The following is a 26,177-nucleotide window of genomic DNA, read 5'->3' on the forward strand; positions in this document are numbered from 1 at the left end:
AGGAAAGTGAGAAGAGGAGGAAGGGAAAAAAAATTGGAAATCAAAATCTTATAAAATTGAATGATGAAAACTATTTGTACATGTAATTAGAAAAAATAAAATGCTATTAAGTTAAAAAAAAAAAAAAAAGACAACTGTTCAACCCTTTACTTGGAATGCTACATATTGTCATCCTATCCATGACTGTCACCTTGAAAAAGTCACTAAATCTCCCTGTAAGTTTTTTTCTTTCTTTAAATAATAACATAAATAAAAGAACTAACATTTGTATGTCTCTCTGCGATTCACAAAAGCATCGTCCTCACAACAACCCCAACAAGCACTATCCTCACAATAATAATGTGAATATTAAATCTCACTGGACATGTGAGCAAACAACTCAGACAATAAGTGAGGTACCCAGGGTTACATGGCTGGTAAACAGTGGAGTTAGGATTTGAATGCAGTTCTTCTCACTGCAAATCCCTATCTTGTGTATTTGTCAATGCCAACAATACACAGCATTCTGTTGGGGTCTGCCAGAGTCTGGAAGTCTATAAATAAAGTTCAAGAATTTATTATGAAATCTGCACAGCTGCATTTCAGAAGAGAAGCCAGTAACTGACCTGTACTGCACTAGATAGGAACATTAAATATACAGAGCAACAAATGTATTGTTTTTATACTTGGCACAATGCAATAACATTAGGAAACACTTGTCTCCACAACTTTCTGCAGAGTAAATTAGCAGACACTTGACAAAAGTCAAATTATTGTTTGTTATCTGACACAGAATTTTAGCATTTTGGATCCAGATGAGACCTTTAAGATTATATAATCTAATTTCTCCATTTTATAGAAAAGAAAATTGTGTTTTCCAGAAGTTAAGTAAAATGCCAAGGTTCAAATGGCTCAAGGACGGTATGACTCAGGTTTTTCTCCTGCCTCTCAGTTCAAGATACTCTCTGCTATACTATCCTGCCCTCAGATGTAGACAAAATATCAGTTAAATTCCAATATGGAATTAGCTGATATCAACATGTAAAGACAATATATTTCAGGAACATAGTGAGTCAATTAATTGACAGAAAGCCATGCACTATAGCAAAATACTTTTAATCTAAAATCAGTTAAGATTCTCTATATAATAAAGGACTGAATATACAAATGACTATGCTGTTTATTATTCAGATAGTGCCCTACTAATTTATAAATCTTCAGCAATTTTGTGAAGCGAAATTAAATATTTCCTGAGAAATAATTTCTAACAGTCTACTTTCATATTTAATGAAAAAAGATATGTTATATTTATAATTTTCTCCCTAGAAAAACTATTGGTAATTACAACTTCTTAGCACATAAAAGATTAAAAAAAATTGGAAAACAAAGAGAAAATAGGCACAAATTACCAATTCCAGAAAATACCAATCTGATATGTATATCCCCATCAAGATAGTAGCCATTTATTTAAAAGGTCACATGTTAATTTAAATTTTTTTTTTTTTATCATGTGAACAGTTTGCTGATTTGCTGAACAATGAAAGAGAAGTAGTCACTAATTATCTGGTTAATGTTAGACAATTAACTTATATGGGTACAGTTTAACAGAAAGAAAAAACTCCATGACATTAAATCTCTTCAGGTTTAAATGAAGCTAATTTACAGACACTTGGAGCCACTTTTCCTGCCACGTAATGCTACAGGACATAGTATTTAGAGCTGCAAAGAACCTTAGCTCCCTGCACAACATCAATCATACAGGAAGTAGAATCAAGACTCAAAGCGCAGTCATATGGCTCTAAATTCAGTGGTCTTTCTAGCTATTTCACAATTATTCAATTCAATATTCATTTTTTTTTTAGCACTATTAGATATGGCATTATGCTATGCATATAAAAATACCTGTCTTTGAATGTGTTTATCTCTTTGTTTTTAATCTTAAAAAAAAAAAAAAAAAAAAGACAATTTAGTTGATTACTTACACACAGATTTTAGGATAACCAGCCTATGCCCTTTAACTGGATAAATTTAGAGTTTAAATGATAAAAACAGCAAATTATATTTGTGCATGTATAGACTAAAAGCTTCTCTTTAATGCTTACTTAATAACAAAAATTACAAGGGCAGGACAAGTTTTGCTTTGCTGAGCTAAAATCTCTGCAAGATAAGGACTTCAATCAGCTAGCTGGATCAATAAAAAGAAATAAATGAATACCTTCATTTTCTTAACAGGAATTTTAAGTGCCTGCTAAAAAAGCAATCTAACAATCCATTTCAAAATATCTTTTAAAATGCTTCATGATTTTTTTACCTATAAGTGTAATTTTCATGTACTGTTCTCAAAATAGACTAGTAATTTAGATATTATACAAGCTGCTTTTAAAAATAAGGTAATTATATATCTTTAAAAAAAAGAATCTGTCGGTATGAAATCATGATAAATGATGATAGCTTCTCAATTAAGGAATTCATTGCTCTTGATAAAAGTCTACCTACACACTTTGTTATGTACACTAATAATAGATAAGGAACTAATCTATATATTCAAATACTTTTCATTTTTCTCTCTAGATCAAATTACAGTAAATAAGAAAACTCTTATTTTAATTTACTATTTTTAAAAGCTTCTTGCAAGAACTTACTCTTTCACTTTTCACGGAACCAGTGACATCATCATCATTTAGGTGGCGCTTGAATTTAGGAGGCATCTTTGTTACTCAAAAAGCTGTTATCCTTTCCCCAACTTTAAAAGGTTGATATATACCACCTTAAAGAGAAAAAAATCATGTTGATAAATTCAACAAATGAAACTTTCAACTGAATCAAAGATTTGACAGAGTAAAATCTGAAAGGTTTAACCTTCATAAAACATTTTAACACTCACCTAATTCTTCCTTTGTCCACTTGAACATAATCTTATGAATAATTTTTTAGAAATTATTTGACTTTCAAAAATTATCCAGTTCTTTCAGATTACACTTAATCCCAAACCCAAATTCATCAGTTTTCAGTCCTTCCAATTTATTTTATTGCTTCTTATTCAGTTGCTAACACGAAGAAGATCAGAAAACAAGGCCCAGAGTTATTTCATATGTACATCAGGGGTTTAGGCTTGATAAAAAGTTACATGGGACCCTTTAACAATTTCATGAAGCCTATACAGAACTCTTTCCAGAATCTTTCAGAACACTGACTGAAAATATATATGTCAGAGTATGAGGAAGGTAAAGTGAAGAAACAGCAAGGACAGAGGCAAGAAGACAAAACGCAAAAGAGAGAAAACCAGACAGCAGAGAAGCAAAGCATCTCAAGAGACCTATAAGCATAATCAGCAAATTTAGAAAGGGGGAAAAGGAGGTCAGATCAGGTTCACAGAAAGAGGCAGAGCCAACACTAGTCTGTAACTGTGCAAAATCCAGAAATTACTGAAAAAAGATGAGATTAAGTCTTAGACAGCACATTAAGAATGGGACCTACTCACAGCATTCAAGGTACAAGAGGAATCAGCAGGATGTAAGCACAAAAATCCCAATTTTAAAAACTAAAACTAAAGATATGATTAATCAGAAGAAAATGCTGAACAAATGATTTAGTCCTATGGACTGATAGGAGTCAGAGATGAACCCAGAAAAAGAGAGCAAGGTAACAAGTCCAAGGGGAATCTCCAAGAAAAGGCCATTCAGGCCAAAAAGACACTAAGAGTATGCAAACAAATGAAACAAGATACAAAATAAAATGTTAAAGAAAACATCAGTTAGGAAATGGAAAATCAGCAGCCTAGAAGAGATGATAGTAAACCTTACCTAAAGGACTCCACTCACTATATGTTTCACAGGGGCTTGCCCATAAAACAAAAAGAAATCATGCTTAAGATATTATTATCCAATCTACTAGAAGCTTTAGCCCCCTCTACCTCCACACCAGCTATTATACCCTAGGAGATGTCTTCCACTCAATCATTTCTTAGTCCTGCCTAGAACTCACATTCTTCTATTTTATTCTTCAATCAATATAATCTACAGCTTCCTAGGCCTCCATCCTAAGATCAACTCAAAGATTAATGAATCTCTTCTGGGATCTTCCATGGCCAGAGAAGGCCCAGATATGCTGCTCTCATTAACCCCTTCAACTCATTCTCCATTCTGCTCTCCTATCCTACACTGGTACTTTGTATACTCCCCCTTCCCAACCAGCTTTCCAATTCCCCATTAAGACTAGGTTCCATAATTGGATTGTAAGTTTTTTGAGAACAAGAATTGTCTTGTTTTCATATGAGACTTAGCACAATACTAAGGAAAGAGTAGGTGTATGGGTTTAATGTTTTATCTGTTTTTTGTTTGTTTGTTGATTTGTTTTTAATGACTAGGAGGAGACAGGATTCAAAGAGAAATAATCTAATAATCATCAAACTACCTAAAAATCATGACTTGAAACCTCCAAATGAAAAGTTCCAGAACAACGTAGTGAAAATTCAAACTTTCCAGGCCAAAGAAAAGAAAATGACAAGTAGCAAAAAAGAAAATTTCTAAGAGTTAGTGTCAGGATTACACCAAACAGAGCAGCTATCATTCTTAAGGTGAAAGCAACTTGGAATTCAATATTCCAGAAAGCAAAAGATTTAGACTTACAACAAAGAACAATCTGTTTAATAAAACTGAGTATAAATCTTACAAAGGAAAAGAAATGGAACTTTAAAGGGAAAAAAAGGCTCCCAATCATTCCTGATGAAAAGGCTTGAGCTAAGTGGAAACTTTGAAATACAAACACTAGATCAAAGGATATATCAAAAGGAAAATTCATATGATGATGCAGAATTACAAATTGTTTACATCCTCATGTCTTCAATTGTCATAAATGAAAGGTGAAAAGCCTGGAGGTGGTTCTGTTCTGTTTTGATGATTTTAGAAGAAGAAAATAGGAGGGAAGAAGAAAATATACTCAGGAAAAAAGAAGGGAAGAAAAAGGAACTTACTATCTCACATAATAGGGGTACATGAAATGAACACTATAAAAACAAGAAGAAAAGATTGAGAGGAATAAGTGTCACATGAATCTCACTGTACTCTGAACCACACAAAGAAAGATTGAACACAAACACACAAAGACCATTAAGTTCAAGGAAAATAGAGAAGAAAAACAGCATGATGTGTGGGGAAGGTCATGATAAAAAAAAAAAATTAAAGTAAAGAGAGAGTAAAAATCTATGATCAGGGACAAAGCAAAGGGAAGAGAAGAAAGGCAATGGAGTGAAAACAACTGAAATTATAGATCACCAGTATTAAACACACTCTATTTTTCACCACTTTCTTTGAAAAGAGAAGAGTAAGATAAAGAAAGGAAAAATAACAAGGATATAGGATAAATATACCCAACTGACAAGAACTATATCAAGAAGAACGGGATGGCCTCATCCATAAAATAGAAGATAGCAATATGAATTACAAAGCAGAATGCAATGATATATCATATACAAGAAACACTTGAAACACAAATGTTTATGAAGACTTCAAATAAGGGGTGGAAAGTTATCCTGCTTCAGGAAAATGAAAAAAAAAATCAGGAGAAGCAAATTATTTCTTTAAAACTAATAAAAATAGGATAAAAACCAACATAGAAGAAACTATATTATGCTTAAAGGAACCATAGACAAAGAATCAATAATACATAACATATATGGGCTAAATGACATACTTTCTAAATCCTTAAAAGTTAATCAAATTTTTAAAAATTAAAAATAAAGAATAAATTTTAAAAATTAAAAAAATGTACTCTTTTTCAGATTTAGACAATTCTAAAAAAAGATAAAAAAGAAAAGAAAACAAGGACCTGAATAAAACTTTTAAATTAAAGAGTTTAGGATGATAAATCTCTGGCCAAAACTCTTTGATATTAAAACAAACAAACAAACAAAAAACCACTTAATCAGTAGAACAAATTAGATATATAATATATCAAAACAAATCAACATATTCAGCATTGTGTTTAATAAAATTAAAGCTCACAACCACCGGGACAAGGATTCATTATTTGACCAAAACTTGAGAAAACTGGAAGGCAGTTTCCCAAAAACCAGGGTAGACTAACACCACATAATATATTAGGATATGTTCCAAATAAAGATATAAGGAAAATTCAGATTTATGGATGAGGAAAAGTCTGTGATCAAATAAAGGAGAGAGAAGACAAAATGATTTTGATTATGTAAAATTTAAAGGTTTTTAAGCAAATTAAAATGCACTCAAAATTAAAGGGAAGAAATTAGCCACAAAAATTATCTTTACAGCACTTTTCTCTAATAAAGTTCTCATAAGTAATATATATTTGAAAGAAAAGTTGTACATCATAAGAGATTTACTATTTCGTATACAATTCTATACACACTTTGATGTTTAAGGCCAGAATTTAAAAAAAAAAAAATCAAAAAACAAAAAACAAACTTGTGGTTAAGCAATTTATTTTGAACAATCTAAAGAATTTTTTCCTTGAAAGGGAAGCAGGAATGTGATATATTAAAAAGAGCATTTGTTTTAGTTTCAGAAGACCTGAATGTGAATGTTCTCACTTATACAGAGTAGATGTATACAATTCCCTTAACCTAAATTCAACAACTATCTTTTAAATGCCTACTATGTGTCAGGCATACTAAGCATTGGGGCCAGCATGTTAAAAGTGAAAGCATTTTGTAAACTGCAAAGCATTCTAAGGTATCATTTGTAATAAAAAAGATGTAAATTGCTGTTTGTTTAGACAGATATGGGCTTCATTATAACTTATAAAGAAAACAAGAGATTATTAACAAATCATGAAGTTTATTCTATGTACATGTATATTTAAATCAAAATTCCCATTCTTGTTTAGTGTCCTGTATATAATTCTTTCATATGCAGGACTTCACTTCCACAAAAGGATCTTCTGTATGAACAAGCAATACAAGGAAGTCAGAAAAGGATATGAATCAGGTTACATTTAAAATTCTAAAATGCAAATCTGACTTAAATATGGAACAGACTAAAGCATTTTAATCAAAGACTGGAGGTTGGTTCTGGTTAAAAAGATTTAAAAATGTAAAATTTCAGAATAGTTAATCAATCAGTGCTATTTAATCCCCAAGTCACTCCTTAAAGGAATATTAATTAGTATCTGACTGACAAAGAGTCAAAGGTTCACTGAATGACCTAAATGTTCAGAATCATCAATTAGATCAACAGCACCTATCTCTCTAACTCATAAAAGGATTTAAGTTTGTTTTGTGGGAAGTTTTTAGAAGACTTATTTCATGGAAGCAAGCATTTCAGTGTTCACATGTTCCTAAGTTTATGTGTCAGTGTAACTAGGAAATACTGAATATACCAAAACCCCTTCTCAGTGCCACAATAATAAAAGCATCATAAAATCCAACTATTATTATAAATTAGATGACAGCAGGATTAGGCAATGTAGGCATATGTAGAGAAAAGTAATGAAGGATAATTTTTATTATTACTTCCTATAAATAAATATATACAGATTTTTACTAACAGAAAAGTCTGGATTTTCACAGCTCCAATGGTATCTCACTAAAACATATTTTAATAATTATTGTGTAAGCTGTTACTTAATATTTTTTAAAACTGAAATCTAATGTGTAAAAAACCTGATTTCCATATATTAAATGTGAAATTTAAAAGAAAAAAAAATCTAAACTGAAAGGGACTCTCAAGGCCACTTAGTCCAGCCCATACAAACACACAAATTCTCTTGCACATATCAATATGCACAATACATATACAATATATATTACAATATCCTTGCACCGAGAGATTGAACCTTTTCTTGAACACCAACAAGGAGTACCCCAGTATTCCTCTCATCCATTAATTTAAAATTCTTGGAAAAAAAATTTCTTTGGTGCTGCCTCTCCCCGCCCCCCCCCCCACTTCCTAGCCATTAAAACTGGAAATTGAGTCTTACATACCATTGTGACATAATGAAGGATAGAAAAGAAAAACAATGATCCAGGTGCTCACCACTCTGGCTCCATCCTTGTCCAAAACTACTCTGGAGTAGAATTATGTTAGCTCGATTCCTGCCTATGCCCTCATTAGAAGTCCCTATCTATCCAAAAATGGTCCTATTCCCTTTTCTGACAGAAACCAAACCATCCTGATCCAAGCTGTAAATATTAAATTGATTCCTATTTCTCGGCTCTCTTTCTGAAGTAAAGACAACAGCTGTAAAATGTTGGACTAAGTGCCTTCTCAGTTTCTATGTCCTGCTAAGGAGCCTTTAAAAGATCTCTGCCTCAATTGCTCAGGGTAGAATGTTTTTTGGACATGAGTCCCATTTGATCAACTAGTCCAAATTCTCCACAATTAAAATATTAAAAAACCAATCTCTGTCTTGCCTCAGTTTCTCTGGCATTACCAAAAAAACAAAAACAAAACCAAACAAACAGGAAATGAGGTTAGTCTGAAGTGATCTGTTTTTGATAAAATCATACTGGTTCTATGTAATCACTCTTCCCCTAATCTAGAGGATCACAAATCATTCTCTCTTTAAAAATTGGTTCTAGAATTTTCCAGGAATTGAATTCAAACTCAATGGCTTGTAGACTCCATTCTCTTGATTTATTTGAAAAATCAAGGTGTTTGCTATTTTCTAGTTTTGTAGCTCCCCTTCTTTTTCCCTTGACCTTTCAAATATTTGTGACAGAGATTCAGCAATAACATCTGCTGTATGTTATTGTCATCTTTTCTGTTTTCTTCAGAGGGTTGTCTCCTTAATCATTCCCTCTTAATACCTAATATTGAGGCTCTCCTCAACCTCTGCATCTTTTTGTCATCTTTCAAGTCTCTTTTATAATTAAATCTTCCCTAGACCCCATTATTTCAAGGTATTGTCTAACATGTTTCCTTCATCAAACTTCTACAAAAGCTACCTTTGTTCATTGTCTCTATTTCCTCTCCTATTACAGCTTCCTAAAACTTTTTTTGCAATCTGGCTTTCAACTTTCTTAATGACCAATGATCTCAATTGCTAAGTATGGTAGTATTTATTTGGCCTTCATCTCCTTGATTTCTCTGCTGCAGTGGCAGCATCCTTTCCTCATAAATGGATACTCTCTCTTCTCTAGATTTTTGTAACACTAGTATTGATCTAAGTCTAATTACGTCTCAGTCTCTTTGGCTGGCTTAACATCTATATCATGCTGTCTGTGACCATTTCCCAAGGCTCTGTCCTGTGCTCTATTTTCTTTTTATTGGTTATTTAATCAGCTCCTATGAGAACTGATCTATATATATCTAACTATATATTGATATAGATCTGTATGTCCATTCTCTAATCTCTCTTCTGAACTTGAATCCCCCATCATCACCTATCTTTTGGCCCTTTTAAACTGGATATCCCAGAGTTATCTCATAATTAAAGTATCTAAAATAGAACTTCTCTCTTCCCTCCAAAATTACTCCTCTTTCAAATTTTCATACTGTGCATTGTTGGTGGAGTTGTGAACTAATCCAACCATTCTGGTGAGCAATCTGGAATTATACCCAAAATGTTATCAAACTGTGCATGTCCTTTGATCCAACAGTGCTACTACTGGGCTTATATCCCAAAGAAATACTAAAGAAGGGAAAGGGATCTGTATGTGCAAGAATGTTTGTGGCAGCCCTTTTTGTAGTGGCTAGAAACTGGAAAATGAATGGATGCCCACCAATTGGAAAATGGTTGGGTAAATTGTGGTATATGAATGTTATGGAATATTATTGTTCTGTAAGAAATGACCAGCAGGATAAATACAGAAAGGCTTGAAGAGACTTACATGAACTGATGCTGAGTGAAATGAGCAGAACCAAGAGATCATTAGATACTTCAACAACAGTACTATATGAGGATGTATTCTGATGGAAGTGGATATCTTCGACAAAGAGAAGATCTAACTCAGTTCCAATTGATCAATGATGGACAGAATCAGTCACACCCAGAAAAGGAACGCTGGGAAATAAGTGTAAACTGTTTGCATTTTAGTTTTTCTTCCTAGGTTATTTTTACCTTCTGAATCCAATTCTCCCTGTGCAACAAGAGAACTGTTTGGTTCTGCACACATATATTGTATCTAGGATATACTATAACATATTTAACATGTATAAGACTTCTTGCCATCTAGGAGAGGGGGTGGAGAGAGGGAAGGGAAAAGTTGGAACAGAAGTGAGTGCAAGGGATAATGTTGTAAAAAATTACCCAGGCATATGTTCTGTCAATAAAAAGTTATAATTAAAAAAAATTTTCATACTGTCAAAGATAGCACCATCCTTCCAGTCTATCAAGTTCATAAATCCAGCATTATTCTAGACTACTCATTTTCCCTCATTCCATATATCTCATACATGCCACTATAGAGGGCTCCAAATAGTGGACGAATTCTGGGAACCTGTTGACAATGTTTGGTTTGGCTCCCTACGTCCCTTTGGTGTTCTCACTTTGCCTGAGAAGTCAGGGAGGGCATGAGTGACCACCTGTGTTCTACTTGAAGCAATACTCAGTACAGAGAGGCAATGACATATCAATTTCCGAGTGATGTGATGATATAATGGTTTTCTAGGTGGCACATGCTTAGTGTGCTGTAATGATGTAATCATACTGAGGTATTTATGGGCTAAGAGGACTGGAAATAAAGACTCTCCATCTTTGACCATCCTCAAGAGTCTTCTGCCTCCTTCACTCCTCCACTAAGACCAAGGCTGGTCCAGAAATCCTCCAGAGAGCTAGTCTGGACACTACGTGTCATCTCTTGCCATTTCTGTCTCTTCCATCTGTTCACAGACGCTGCTTTAATTTGAGTTCTTATTACCTCTTGGCTAGACAATTACAATGGCTTCATAATTGGTCTTACTAACTCAAGTTTCTCCCCACAGAATCCATCCTCCAAACGACTGACAAAGTGATTTTCCTTAAAGGATGGTGCAGTCATGTTAATCCCCTACTCAATTAATTCCATTGCCTCTAGAATCCAATAAAAGCTCCTCTGTTAAGGTTTAAAAGCCTTTCACAACCTGATCCTTACCAATCTTTCCAGTCTCACTATAAATTACTCCCCACCCCTTGCATTATATGATCTAGTCAAAACATCCTCCTCTCCATTCCTCAGAGACAATGCCTCATCTCCTACCTCTGGGCCTTTGCATTAGTCATCCTCCAATGCCTAGACTATATTCCTTGTCCTCCTCCCATATCATAGAATGGTTGGCTTTTTAAAGTTTCAGTTCCAGCTCCACTTTCTACATGAACCTATTCCTAATCCTCCCAAATACTATTACTATCCTTCTTTAATAACCTTGTGTTTATTCTGTTCATACATCCATCTATCTTATCTATCTGTACCAGTTTTGTCTCTGGTTAGTATGTAAACTACTTGAGAGTTGGGATTATTTCATTTTCTGGAGGCAGCTACATGCCACAATGGATAAATTACCAGCCCTGGAATCAGAAGGACCTAAATTTAAATCTGGCTTCAGATATTTAACATACCTAGCTATGTGGCCCTGGGCAAGTCCTTAAACCCAATTGTTTCTCACAAAAAGTTATTTAAATCTCCAATAACTAGCACAGTTCTGGATAACACAATAGGTACTTAATAAATGCTTGATTGATTGGTGAGCAGCCTAACCCAATATAAAGGGAAGTGGTTAAAAGTAACCAATTCCAATAATTTAGATGTTTAATATTAAGAGAATCTAATGAGGCCAATGATCTTTTATAAAACATTGACCTGGGATGCAAATGTTTAACACAGAAAATCCCTGCATCATTCTCATTTCTCTTTCCTTTAGAGCTGTTTGCTAGGTCATCAGTTATCATTTCAACACAGCTACCTAATCGATCAGTTGAAAGATCAAAAGAGAAAATCATTCCATAAATTGTCTTGTCTACAAATACCAAATGAATGGTTTGAGTGATTTACACTAAAATGACTAAATTTTGGTACTTAGACTATATGTCTAATTTATACTTTATACAAGTATAACCTTTAAGATACAACTTCCTTGCAGATTATAAGTGTCTTGTACAAGGAAATGTATTGTTCATCTTTGAACCCATAGAGCTCCTACCTTGTTTTGCACAATTAGTCAATCAAATATTTGTCGAATTTATTTTCCATGGCCAAAAGATGCCCTTGGTTCCACAAAGGTAAGAAATTCTGTGCTCTAACCATTGACTTTGTTTTTCCTATTTTTTTCTTTCCCCTTCTCAACTTCTTTAATAGCTCTCACGTCAGAGACAATTAGTATTGAACATTTAAGGCCATAAACCTAGTTTAACTTGCAGAGAATAGTGTAATAATGCTTCACTTTAATTCATAAACTATGATAGCAAATATGGCAGACTATTACGAATTTGTAATCAGACTGAGTTCAAAGCCCAATTCAATCTTTGAAATCCATAAACAGTGATTGAGTATTTAATATAGGCAGGCAGATAGCATCGTATATAGAGCACTCGACATAGTCAAGAAGACTCATCTTTCTGAATTCAAATCTGACCTCAGATACTCATGAGCTGTAGGCAGCTGTAAAGAGCTGAAACTCTTGAGTCAATGAACTGGGCTAAGACAATTGAGCACTTGAGGCTAATTACTGACTGGACAATACTCTATAGGAATATGCTTGGAAAATGGCCCTTCCCACTATCCTGTGCTGGCCCAATGGTTTGGTGTATACAGAGAATTGTGAGAGGGACTAGGAGGTGCAGGGAGACTAGCCAGACTCACTCTAGTCAGGAGAGGAAGAGGTGAGGTCTTGGAGATTCTACCTAGCTATTCCCTTCTCTTCTACCACTAAAGACCAAGAATAAAGACTTTTGCTTATTCTGACTCTGGCTGATTCTAACGTATCCAGGGTGCTAACGCAGTAGCCACAGTCCTGGGCAAGTCACTTAACCCTGTTTGCCTCAGTTTCTTCATCTGTAAAATTAGTTAGAAAAGGAAATGACAAACCACTTCAATATCTTTGCCAAGAAAACCCCAAATAGGATCACAGGGAATCAGACGTGATTGAAAATGACTGAATAAGAAGAAGAAAATGCTGTGTCCCTGATACTATGATTGGGGAAAGGTTACCAAAAAAAAGAAACAGCTTTCTGTCAGTAAATCAACAAGCATTCATAAAGTGCTTACCATGTATCAGATACTATGCCAAACTTCTCAAAGAAATCAGTCTGAGTGGACAGAGCACCATCCCTGAAGTCAGGAGGGCCTGAGTTGAAATCAGATCTCAGACACTTAACACTTCTAGCTGTGTGACCCTGGGCAAGTCACCTAACACTAACTGCCTCAGCAAAAAGAAAGAGAGAGAGAGAGAGAGAGAGAGAGAGAGAGAGAGAGAGAGAGAGAGAGAGAGAGAGAGAGAGAGAGATCAGTCAGAGAAAGTAACATGTAAACAAAAAAGCAAATAGAAAACATATACAAAGTAAATAAGAGAGACATAAAAGGAGATACACTAACAGCTGAGATGGGAGGAAGGATAGGTAAAGCTAAGTAAGGTAGGATGGTCCTTGGGCTGAATTTAGAAAGAAGAAATCCAAAGATTTTAAGAGGCAATGTAAGGGACAGAGGATGAAAGAGTGTAGTGTGTCCAGGGATTACTGGCAAGTAATGTGTGCAAAGGCAGAGCCTGATGGAATTGGGGGGATGAGGAACAGAAAGTGGTCAGTATGGTTGAAATGTAAGAGTGTCAGTTGTGCTACTTAATCACAGTTCAGCAAGTCACTTAACCTCCCCTGCTTCAACTTCCTCTTTCCAAAAATGAAAATACTGGACTAGAAACTCTGGGCTAACTTCATATAATTTGAATTTGCATCAGTAACATGTCACTCCTTTTTGGGTAAAGAAATAGATTTTAAAACCTGGTATTTTGAGATTTCATCAAACGGTGGGGGTGGAGGGGGCTATTAGATAAAGTTTGGCGATTCATAGACATCCAACTTGTCAAATCTTAAACATGGCAAAGAACTCATTTTGACCCTCAAGTCCCTAGAATACAACATTTTAATAAAACTTCGCGGTTAATCAGCCGGACTAAGAAGCAGATCAGGATACCTAGGAATTGTCCATCTCTTGGAGCCAGGACCTCCTCCTCTACAAAATAAAGGGTGGGAATGGACCAGCTCCACCTTCCTTTCAATCACTAACTTCGGCTCTGGGATAAGTGCTCGAGTAAAACCTTCCCTCTTTCTCCTCCCACGCCAATCTTTGTTTCTACTTCCCAGAAACGCAATCAAGAAACGAGGGCAGGTGAGTAATTTACAAAGCAGCCAAAGAGGGACACATCCGGGCCAAAGAGTGACACGGAATAAGAGCTGGCCCATTATTCCTAAGGCAAGTAAAGGAGCGCAGTGGAATCGCCGAGTCCAGATTTTGCCTTGCCCTGAGACTCAGGGCCAAACGCTTACTTTCTTTCCATCTCAGTTTCCTTGTCTGTAAAATGGGATAGTAACAGCATCTCCCTCAATGAGTATCATCCGAGATGATGTCAGTAGGGCGCTTTGCAAAAATGGTAGATGAATGCTCGCTGTTCACCTTCCACAATGGGTTCAGATCCCCCGGGTGAGGGAGCGTCCTCCACCAAAGCAGATGGGTTTATTCCCAGCTTCAGAGAGAAATCAGTCAGTCGGTCGGTCGGTCACAGAGCATTTATTTAGTGCCTACTGTGTGCCAGGCACCGCTAAGCGCCAGGCAAAAGGAGCTCACAAACCACTAAGTAACTGACTAACCACGGACAGGAAAAGCTGGAGCTCCTCGGGAGTGATGGAATTCTGGAATTCTTAATAACATTAACTAAAAGTTCCGCCTGGATGTCAGCCCCGAGAGTCCCCCAAGTCTTCGAGCAGGTCAAACGACTGAGGCGCACGGGGTTCATTCGGGGGTCTCATGTTGCTGGCTTCACTTAATTGGCTCCGGCGCTCTGCCCACCTCACCAGATGCCCGCCTACTTCATAGCCCAGAAGATGCTGTGGACTCCAGCGCCGCTGCCCCCTCCGCGGGGGAGCCCAGCCACCTGTCCTCCCCTCCCCCCCCAGCCCGAGACCATCCCCTCTGCCCCGGGCCCTCCCCGCGGCCCGATCACGGTCCCCGCGCCGCCCCCGCCCCAAGCCGGGCGAGTGTCCGTCCCGCCGGAGTCGGCCCGCCGGGGACACACTGGCCGTTGGGGCCGGCGTTTGTTCCGTCCGCAGTGACCCTCCCGACCCGCCACCCGCGGACCGAGCCGGGGGCTCCCCCGCTACCTGAGCGTCCGCCGAGACTTGCGGCGCCCTTCGGTGCCGGGCCAGGCAGGGCTGGGCCCGCCCGGGAAGAACTGGGCGGGGGGAGGGAAGGGGAGGAAGGAAGAAGGAAGGAGGAAGGGGACGAGGGGGAGGGGGAAATGGCCGCGGGCGCTGACCCAGCGTCAGCCGCTCCGCTCCTCCGCCGACCGCTCGGACCAGCGAGCATCCAGGCGCTCGGCGCTCCTCCGCAGGGCCGCCTGAAGGGGGGTGGGGGGAGGGAAGGCAGCGAAGGGGGCGGAGCTACTGCAACGCAGGCGGCGGCGATCGCCGAGCGGATCGATGAGCTCCGAGTCCAGTCCCGGAGGCCCGGGTGCTGCTCTCTGCTGCCCCGCCTCCACCGCGTAAAATGCCCAGATAGGGAGCACTGAGCCGCTGGGTCCTTTTACCTCCACCCTCTCTCTCTTCCTATTTCCACTGCTCTGCACTTGCGATCAATTGGGGGGATTGCAGTTTGTGGGAGGTGGGCCATCCTCCCCCTTCCCCACTGAGCGCTGGTTAACGAAGGGGGATGATGATGATGATGCTGGTAGGGGGAGTGGGAAGAGTTGCAGGACTGGACCAGATCACAAATTCAAGGGCACTGGAGATTCTCCCCCCTCCCCCATCCCCATCCCTCTACGGGAGGTGGGGAGAGAAAAAGTCTAGTGTCTGCATTAGGAGTTTTGGAGATTCGTTTTGGAAAACGGAAGTCCCTCAAACACAATTTGCCCCGGTGACTTTTTCCCCACCTCTTTGGAGACTTCGCCCCGTTTTTATGTGGTGGCTGAGCCCGTCTCCCCAACTACCTTCATCTTACGCCAGAATTCATTCATTAACGATGATCGTAGTGCTTTAATATTAGTCTACATTTGTGGCGTCTCATTCCAGTCTACATATTATCGTATTAATTTGTTGTGACTATACAGTCGTTGTTTTACCCATTATGTCCTTTCGTATTTACTTTTGGACCTTTGTTAGTTTTTATTTTATTATTTTGAATCATCCTGTTCACTCCCTCTTATCTGTGATAAGTGTTTTATAAAGTGTAACCTATGACCTTTAAACCCGTGAACTTAAAAAAAAAGCTTCATAACTGTATTTTCACATAATTGGCTTCTTTTTAAAAGGCAAAATACGGCATAGTAGGTGTCACCTCCTGTAAAAGCAGGTACATTATATCAGATAAAAAGAGAAGAAGGAATAAAATTTACAACTCAAAACTTAAAAAAAAACTAATGTTAAAAATTATTTTATATGTAACTACGGGAAAATAAAACATTATCTTTTTAAAAGGAAGAAGAAAAAGTAGCTACAGTAGTGCTGAATCTGGCATCAGGAAAGACCTAAATTCAAATTCAGCTTCAGTAATTTACTAGCTGTGTAACACTGGGCGAGTCATCAAACTCATCTGCCTCAGCTTCCTCAACTGTAAAATGGGGTAATAATAATCTCCCAAAATTATTGTTATAAGCAAATGAGATAATATTTGCAGAGTTGTTAGCACAGTACTTGGCACATAGTGGACAATAAATGCTTGTTTGCTTTCTTTTTTTGTAATTATGTAATCTAAGAAAATATTCTAAGAAGACATCTATGCTATAGATGTCCCTAGACTGCCAAATGAGTCCATGACATTTACAAAAAAATAAATAAGATCTGTCTTACCAATTCCAATAGACTTGAAATGGAGAGAGCCTCTGCATCCAGAAAGGGGATTGTAGGGATTGAATGTGGATCACAACACAGTATTTTCCCTTTTTTTTTTTTTTTTTTTTTTTGGTTTGCTTGTTTTGTGTTTTTTCTTTTCTCATTTTTTTTTGGTTTGATCTGACTTTTCTTATGCAGCATAATAATTGTGGAAATATATAAAGAATTTTTGAACATGTTTAACATCTATTGGATTACTTGCTGTTGAGGAGAGGGGTGGAAGGAGCAAAGGGAAAATTTGGACCACAGGGTTTTGCAAGCAGGAATTATATAAAAATTATAAAGATATCAAAATTATATGTAAAAACTATACTTGTATTTTGAAAATAAAAAGCTAGTATTAAAAATAAATGAGTAAATAAATATATATATATATTTTTAAAAGAATGTCTTACACAGGCACAGCTAGGTAGCACATTGGATATAGAGGCACTGGCCCTGGAGTCAGAAAAACCTGAATTCAAATCTAACTTTAGAGACTTACTAGTTAGGTGCCCCAGTCACTTAATCCTGATTGCCTCCAAAATAAAGAAAAGAAAGGAAAGGAATGCCTTATACAAAGGAATACTTTACAGAACAATTTGTTCTAAGATTTCCATATAAATGATTTTATTTGATCCTGAAGTAGGTAGGACAGGAATTATGAGCCCCATTTTATAGACAGTAACTGCACATCTGTAAGGTTAAGTAACTTTAAGAGTACAAAACTAATGAGATAAGATTTGAATTCCATCTATACTATGCACTACTTCCATTATACCAATTTTTTTTTTTTTTTTGTCTTTTGATTAGAACCTGTGATTTCATTGATGCTGGGAACTTCCAGTCAGCAACCTACCCATCAGAGTTACTGGGGTCAACTAGATGTTGACTGATCTATGCATCTTGTCAGTATGTATTAGAGATTGTACGTGAACCCAGGTTTTCCAGCTCAGAGGCCTTCTGCCATTCTGCCCCTCACGTCAAAGATTTAAAATAAAGAAGTGAAAACAACAATAGTAGTTCAAATAATAGAAAAGAGGAAAAGCTGGAAGGAAAAAAAAAAAAAAAAAAGCCCTAAGAACAGCAAATAGGTAAGAAGACTAGCAGCCCGTAACAGTTCTAATCTTACAGAATCCCATTCTTCTCAAACCTTCATCTAGATCTATCAACCACCTTCTTATACTTGGTTATAAAGTATGTGATATAATGTAAAACAAGGAACTTTGTTCACCTGGAGGATGCCTGTTTGTCTATTCCCCATGTTTACATATAAATATACAACTATTCTTACTATCAATAAAATCTTGGTTATTTGTGGAATGGCACAAACCCCATCTCCAGTTGTTAGCATTCTGCATGAAACCTTCCCTCACTGATCTAGCTCCGACCTCCCAAAATTAACATGGATTTGTTTTTTACTTTGTATATGCTTACATATCTTAACTCTTGATAGAATATAATAAGATATTTTGTATCTACTTATATTTATCTCCCTCGATAGAAAATCAGTTGCTTAACATCAATGACTGTTTTCCTGTTTTCATGTTTTAAATGCCTAATACTGTGCTTGGCATGTAGAGAGTGCTTAATAATTTTTAAAAATTAAATCCATAACCTCAAGCAAGTTTTTCAACTCTTCTGTAAACCTATTTTGTCTTTAGTAAAATTGGGATATCTTATCCAGTTTATAGGACTCTTGTTGTATATGAAATAAGAAAGTATTTGTCTTTACAAAAGCAAAGATGAAACGTAGTATACCTCACTTATTATTACTATGGCACTTATTAAATGCTTATTATGTGAAGAATTTATATTATTATTTTTTAAAATGCCTATAATAGGCCTGGATCTTTCTCCTTGGAATCTTTCTTCAGAACCATATTTTTTTATGTGATTTTTTTTTTTTTTTTACCAAGTACATGTAAAAACAATTTTAAACTTCATTTAAAAAATATTTTGAATTCCACATTATTTCCTTCCCTTCTTCCCTCCCCCCATTCCCTCCCTGAGACAGTAAGCAATTTGATACAGTTTATATGTGTAATCATGCAAAACATTTCCATATGAGGCACATTGTGAAAGGAAACAGACACAATAAAAAACCTCCACAAAAAAAAGTAAGGTGAAAAATAGTGTGCTTCAATTTGTATTCAGACTTCATCAATTCTTTGACTGTGAACGGTATTTTTCATGATGAGTCCTTTGGGATTGTCTTAGATTTAGTATTGCTGAGAATAGTTCAATTATTCACAATTGATCATTGTATAATATTGTTTCTGGGTACAGTGTTCTCTTGGTTCTGCTCACTTCACTTTGTATCAGTTCATGTAAGTTTTTCCAGGTTTTTTTTTAGAAATCTGCTGTCTTGTCATTTCTTATAATATATTAGTCTTCCATTACAATCATATACCATAACTTGTTCAGCCATTCCCCAATTGAACAGCCTTTCAATTTCCAATTCTTTGCCACCATTAAAAGAGCTGCTATAAATATTTTTGTACAAAGAGATTCTTTTCCAGATTTCAAAGAAACCTAGACTTACATTACCTGACATTGATTGAAGTACGCAGAACCAGGCATTGTGTATAGTAATAGCAACATTATATAATAATCAACTTTAATAGACTTAGCTCTTCTCAGCAATGCAATGATCTAAGATAATTCCAAAAGATTTTTGATGGAAAATGCTATCCTCATCCAGAGATATAACTATGGAGTCTGAATAGAGATTGAAACATACTATTTTCATTATTTTTTTTTTCTTTCTCATGGTTTTTCCCCATTGTTGTGATTCTTCTTTCACAACATAACCAATGTATTTGTTCATGTATAACTTATATAAGATGCTTGCTGACTTAGGGAGGGGTGAAGAAAGGGAGAGAGAAAAAAATTGGAAATAAAAACTTACAAAAGGAAATGTAAACTAAAAAGAAAAAAAATTTTAAAAAGGTCCTTTTCCTTTTTAAAAATTTCTTTGGAATATAGATCTAGTAGTGGTATTGCTGGATCAAAGAGTATGCAAAGCTTTAAAACTTTTTAGGTATAGCAGAAGTGTATTTTAAATATTAATTTAATATATTTAAATATAAATTTACTAATTAATTAAAAATTAATTTAACTATTAAATAAATATTATTATTATTATTATTTTGTTTGAGTATATTGGTCAAAAGAATTTTAAGAGTTTTCAAAAAGCCAAAAGTCATAGCAACACTATCACCAAATACATAAATTATTCTGTGATATAATTTGTTAGTGTCTCCTGACTAAATGTAAGAAAAACTCATAGTGGAGTCAAAGACCATACTTGCCACTACAATCAGTGTAATTATTCTTACATTAATTTGGACTTTCAGTATCTTTCATATTAAACTTATCCAGATGAGACTAATGATTTGTTCTTTCAGAATAACATCATTAGGTAAATCTTTAAACCTTGTCAAGCTCTATATATTGTTATTAATAGTATGACTAATGAGATTTTTGACAGAACAGGTACAAATTCTCTTTCCTGTCTGGCTGTAGTAGAGTGTAGGGGAAAGGAATCCTATAAACCTCCAAGAATGACCTCCACACTGGGAAAGTGCCAAGTGGCTTATAGGTGCCTGACTATACAAGTACACCACTGAATAACAAAGTAATTTTTATTGGAAAATAGCTTTTCTATTGTATCTGTCCATTCTCCTTATTTTAAGTGAAGGAATATTAGAGTTAGCTGTGACTTATGAACTCAAAAAAGTTAGAACAGTAAGCTACTAGAAGTTAGGAAAGCAGATTCCATATTGGACTGAATGATCAATTTTTTTTTTTTCTTTTTAGATTTTGTTTTTGAGAAGGGGGAACATTGTTAAAAGAAATTTAAGATAAAAGAAATGAGGAGAGAAATGAGAAAGAGATAACAGGGAAATGATTAAAGTGTAGAGAAAATATATTTTGCCACATAAATGATGAGACTGAGAGAAAACTGTATTGAATTCCTTGCTGGGGCTTTTTGATTTTTATTCTTGAGGAAGACACTTATTAATACTTAATTCCATTTTCCTGTCTTAAATACATGGAAAATCATAAGTGACAAGTGTGAGATCGGGGATAGAGCATTGGACTGGCAGTCATGAGGCTTAGTTCTATTATCTTAATATGTGACCTTGGATTAGCTTTTCACTTATTCACCTCTGCATAAGGAGGTGATTATACAATAATACCTCTGCTTTCCCTTTCATTTTTAAAATTCTGTGATTATAATCTCTGCCCATTATTTTCCAGAGTTATTATTACAGGGCTTAGTAAACAAGTTTGTTTGCAAAATATCCCATTAATTCTCACATGAAAAGTTTCAGTTTAGTATTAAATATATCTTATTTATATAGTAATTTGTATTGTTTTCTGTATCACTGTTTCATTAAGTTAAATGTCAAAGATAAACTGTAGCCATTTGTAGCCATTATTTTCATTTGAACAAGACAAAACTGAGTAGCATTATCTATTTCAGAAATATTTGATTTTGCAAAAGGATAGGGTAAAAGAAAGATGTATTTTTACTTTTTTTTTTTTTAACCTTAATCTTGAGTCTCATCAGATAATGTAATGGAATAGTTACTAGATGAGGCACTGTGCTTTGATAATATGCCCTTATCTTACATATCCATTTATGCCTTTGGCATAAATAGCCTTTTAACAAGATTCTGTATTCCTTAGAGGCTCTTAACTTTCTGCTTTATCCTCACATCAAGGAAAAGTCAAAAGAGTCACATTTATAACAATGAACTCAAGTACATCACTGAATAACAAAGTAATTTTTATTGGAAAATAGCTTTGTGCAACCCAGGAATCCATTTCAAACAAAATAAATGTAGCTAAAATAAGAAGCTGGCAATTGATTTTTTAAAAACTGCATTTTTTTTGTTTATTGCAAATTTCATTGGTGTTTCCAGTGGTGGAATTTATTCCAATGAATAACTTCAAGCAATATCATTAGCTGGTTTGCAAATTGTAGTTTAAAGACAGTTGCATCAAGACTTCTAATAAAAGTTTGATATTCAAGATATATAGGAAATTTGTCATAAAATTTAAATAATGGGTTTTTTGCTACCTTTTGTTTTTACATCACCTACATTTCCCCTTATTCCTCATCTTTCTACTCCCCAAAACTCATTTTTAATAACAAATTCTTTTTTTGAAAAAGAATGAATATTTTAATAGAAAAAATGTAATCTCTCAACGTTTTTGAAACTACTGTGTATTATTAATAACAAGAGAAATGCAAATTCCAACTGAAATTTTACCCTTTACTTATGTTAGAATTTTTCTGGAAATACCATGTCCTGTTGGTATATAACCCCTTCTAGAAAATAATTTGAAATTATATTTTTTAAAAAAGTCATTAAGCTCTTCAGATTTTGATTAAGCAATCCTACTGTAGATGTATTAAGGAAGTCAAAGACAGAAAAAAAAAAAGGTGTATGTGTATACATGCATATATATATATGTACATATATATATCTTAGTGTGCATATCTATACAGACACACATATATGTATGTGTGTGTACATATATACACTAATCAGCATCTTGTGGTAGCAAAAAAAACTGGAAACAAAGTGAATCAATAGGGAAATGAAGGAACCAAGTGTGGTATATAAGAATGAAATGGAATATTTTGTAAGAAATGAAAAATGTGAGCAATTTAGAGAAACATAGAAGAAGGTTTGACCTATTTCAAAGAGCCAGAAGAAAAAGACACAATATATGCTTGTCTTGTGTATATAAAATATATCCAAAAATATATTACAATTATGTAAATGAATATAACATTAAGAGGAAGTTGTACAGAGATTAATTGCATTGACTCATTTTGGTACTAGAGAGCAGATGATGACACATCATTTCCTCTTCTTGATGTGATAGAGGGTTACAGCAACAAAATATTGTATGTCACTATAAAGAGAGCTGCTTTGTTAGTGACTTTTTCTTTGTTATAAGGATTCAATGGGAAATAACTACTATAAAAATAAGAAACATAAATAATACTAATTCTTTCCATTCATTATTTTTATCTAGTAATACATTCACATTTCTCTGCTCTACTGGATTTCTTTAAACCATTAATAATTTTTCTTTGCTATTTTTTTTTTCAGTAAAACTAATTGGACATCTAGCCTTTTTTTGAAAGTTGCTTCTAACTATTTTCTAAAAGAAACTTGATAATTTTCCCAATGATTTATCTAGGAAACTGAAAGGACTTGTAGCTTACTCTTTTTGCAAAACCTGGCGTTGTTAGAATGCCTTTAAGCAAGTCATTTTGGTAGTGTCCATTCTGCCTCATTTCCCCCTTAGGAGGATGATAATACAATTACCAACTTCATTGTACAGTATGATGAGAATGATTTTTTTTTAAGTTTGTGCTTTGAATTACTTAGAAAAATAACCCTTCAGAAGCACAAGTGCTTTGAACCTGTTTCCCTTAACTTAGATAAATGAACCTGTTTTCCTTAACATAGTTCATGGGAAAAGTAGCCTCTACTAAATCAGTAGGAGGAATATTTTCTATCTGTGGGTATACAAATAAGAGTAGAAAAAGTCTTCCTAAATACATGAAGTTCTGTGTGCATATATGTGTGGTCTAGGGTTATGCATTATTTCAAACACAAAAATGAAAGGACAGGTCAGAAGCCAGCCAGCACTTTTGCACCATGCTATAGTAGTTAGTGTGATGCTATTACAGTCAAAAAAGCTCTAATTTTGAATCCCATAAACAGCACTTACCAGCTATGTGCATTTGAATAAGTCTCAAACTATCTCATCAGAATAATATCTCAGAAGGTTGTTTGAATGGTTATATCAGATCAAAGGTGAGAAAAGTAAAGTATTTTGCAAACATTAATATGCCATGTAAATTTCATTTGTCATTATTTTTATTATTTCAAGTCTATATTGTAGCTGTTGCTATAGGGCCTTACTTATTGTTTGTTCTGAACTTCAAAGATACCCCCCAAAAATCAAATATTTCCTTATACCAAGCAGAACAGAAAAAGAGAATTATATGACAAACTGAATTTTTCTTTTGTACAGTTTGCTTTTTTAAAAATAGTATTTTATTTTTCCAATACATGCAAAGATAAGTGTTCAACATTTACCTTTGCAAAACTTGTGTTCCACTATGCCCAAAAAGTTATCAAACTGTGCATACCCTTTGCCCCAGCATTGCTGTTATTGGGCTTATATCCCAAAGAAATACTAAAGAGCTGAAAGGGACCTGTATGTGCCAAAATGTTTGTGGCAGCCCTTTTCGTAGTGGCTAGAAACTGGAAGATGAATGGATGTCCATCAATTGGAGAATGGTTGGGTAAATTATGGTATATGAAGGTTATGGAATATTATTGTTCTATAAGCAATGACCAGCAGGAGGAATACAGAGAGGCTTGGAGAGACTTACATCAACTAATGCTGAGTGAAATGAATAGAACCACAAGATCGCTGTACACTTCAATGTTGTATGAAGATGTATTCTGATGGAAGTGAATATCTTCAACATAAAGAAGATCCAACTCACTTCCAGTTGATCAATGATGGACAGAAACAACTACACCCAGAGAAGGAACACTGGGAAGTGAATGTAAATTGTTAGCACTACTGTCTATCTACCCAAGTTACTTATACCTTCGGAATCTAATAATTAATGTGCAACAAGAAAATGGTATTTACACACATATACTGTATCTAGGTTATATTGTAACATATGTAAAATGTATGGGATTGCCTGCCATGGGGGGGGGGGAGGGAGTAGAGGGAGGAGAGGGATAATTTGGAAAAATGAATACAAGGGATAATATTATAAAAAAAATTACTCATGCATATATACTGTGGAAAAAAATTCTAAATAAATAAAAAAATAAAACTAAATAAAAATAAATAAAAAAAACAAAACTTGTGTTCCAAAATTGTGTTCTCCTTCTCCTCCCAACTTTCCCTTCCTTAAGACAACAAGCAATCCAATATAGGTTAAACATGTACAATTTTTCTAAACATATTTCCGTATTTGTTATTATGTGCAAAAAAAAAAAAAAAAAAAGACCAAACAGGGAAAAAACACAAGACAGAAAAAAAGCAAGTAAACAACAACAAAGGTGAAAAACCTATGTTTTGAATCCTCATTCAGGCTCCATAGTTCTTTCTCTGGATGCAGATGACACTTTCTATCACAAGTCTATTGGAATGACCTTGAATCATCTCATTGTTGAAAAGAGCCACATCCATCACAATTGATCCTCACAATTTTCTTATTGTGTTCAACATTCTTTTGGTTCTGCTCACTTCACTAAGCATCAGTTCATATAAATCTCTCCAGGCCTTTCTGAAATCAGCCTGCTCATCATTTTTTTTTACAGAACATAATATTCCATTATATTCATATACCATAACTTATTCAGCTATTTCCCAACTGAGATATATTCACTCAATTTCCAGTTCCTTGCCAATACAAAAAGGATGGCTACAAACCTTTTTTTGCACATGTGGGTCCTTTTTCCTTTTTTATGATCTCTTTGGGATACAAACCCAATAAAGACCCTGATGAATCAAAGTTGCATACACAGTTTAATAGCCTTTTGGCTATAGTTCCAAATTGCTCTCCAGAATGGTTGGACCCCATCACAATTCCACCAACAATGCATTAGTATGCTAGTTTTCCTATATTCCCTCCAACATTCATCATCTTTTTCTGTCATCTTAGCCAATTTGAAAGGTATGAAGTATGTACAGTTTGCTTTTTTAAGATTTATAATTCATTATTTTCAATGCTGAACTCTTGTCTATATTTCCTTCTTCTGAACTTGTTTCCTTCTGCACATTTTTACACACTTCAGTGATCATTTCTTTTTTTCTTCGGTCAACACTATCTCAAGCTTTCCATTGTCTTATAAAGTGGGGGGAAAAAGAAGAAAAACAAAAGTTTGTTGTTACAGTATAGTCAAGTGAAACAAAATATACATTATTCCCCATGTGCAAAAAGCTATGTCTCATTCTGCACCTTGAGTCCTCAGTAAGGAGGTAATCAGTATGCTTCATCAGTGGTCCTCTGAAATCAGGATTGGTCATTACAATGATTAAGGTTCTTTAATTTTCCCAGGATCTTTTTCTTTAAATGTTGCTGCTATCTCTGTATAAGTTTTTTCTTGTGGTTCTACTCACTTCACTTTGCTTCATTTCATATAAATCTTCCTCTGAATTATTGAAAT

The 26,177-nt window shown here is 35.1% G+C and overlaps 1 protein-coding gene across 4 annotated transcripts in view; it reads right to left on the reverse strand.

Annotated features, from left to right (window-relative positions):
* The window catches only part of VAMP4 (vesicle associated membrane protein 4), a 43,180-nt gene extending 27,697 nt beyond the window's left edge, over positions 1-15,483 (reverse strand). For 3 of the 4 annotated variants that reach the window (XR_012489003.1, XM_074308346.1, XM_074308344.1), the window contains exons 1-2: positions 15,238-15,483; positions 2,622-2,746 (exon numbers count right to left, since the gene is read on the reverse strand). Coding sequence is in view for 3 of the 4 variants with exons in the window: in XM_074308346.1 (XP_074164447.1) it covers positions 2,622-2,687 (66 nt within the window). In the remaining variant the exon portion in view is untranslated. Of the gene's footprint in view, positions 1-2,621; positions 2,747-14,406; positions 14,604-15,237 lie in introns of all 4 variants that reach the window. The other variant, XM_074308345.1, reaches the window with a different exon arrangement.
* Positions 15,484-26,177: the final 10,694 nt, after the last annotated feature.

This window comes from Sminthopsis crassicaudata, chromosome 4 (genome assembly GCF_048593235.1).
Source record: "Sminthopsis crassicaudata isolate SCR6 chromosome 4, ASM4859323v1, whole genome shotgun sequence".
NCBI lineage: Eukaryota > Metazoa > Chordata > Mammalia > Dasyuromorphia > Dasyuridae > Sminthopsis > Sminthopsis crassicaudata.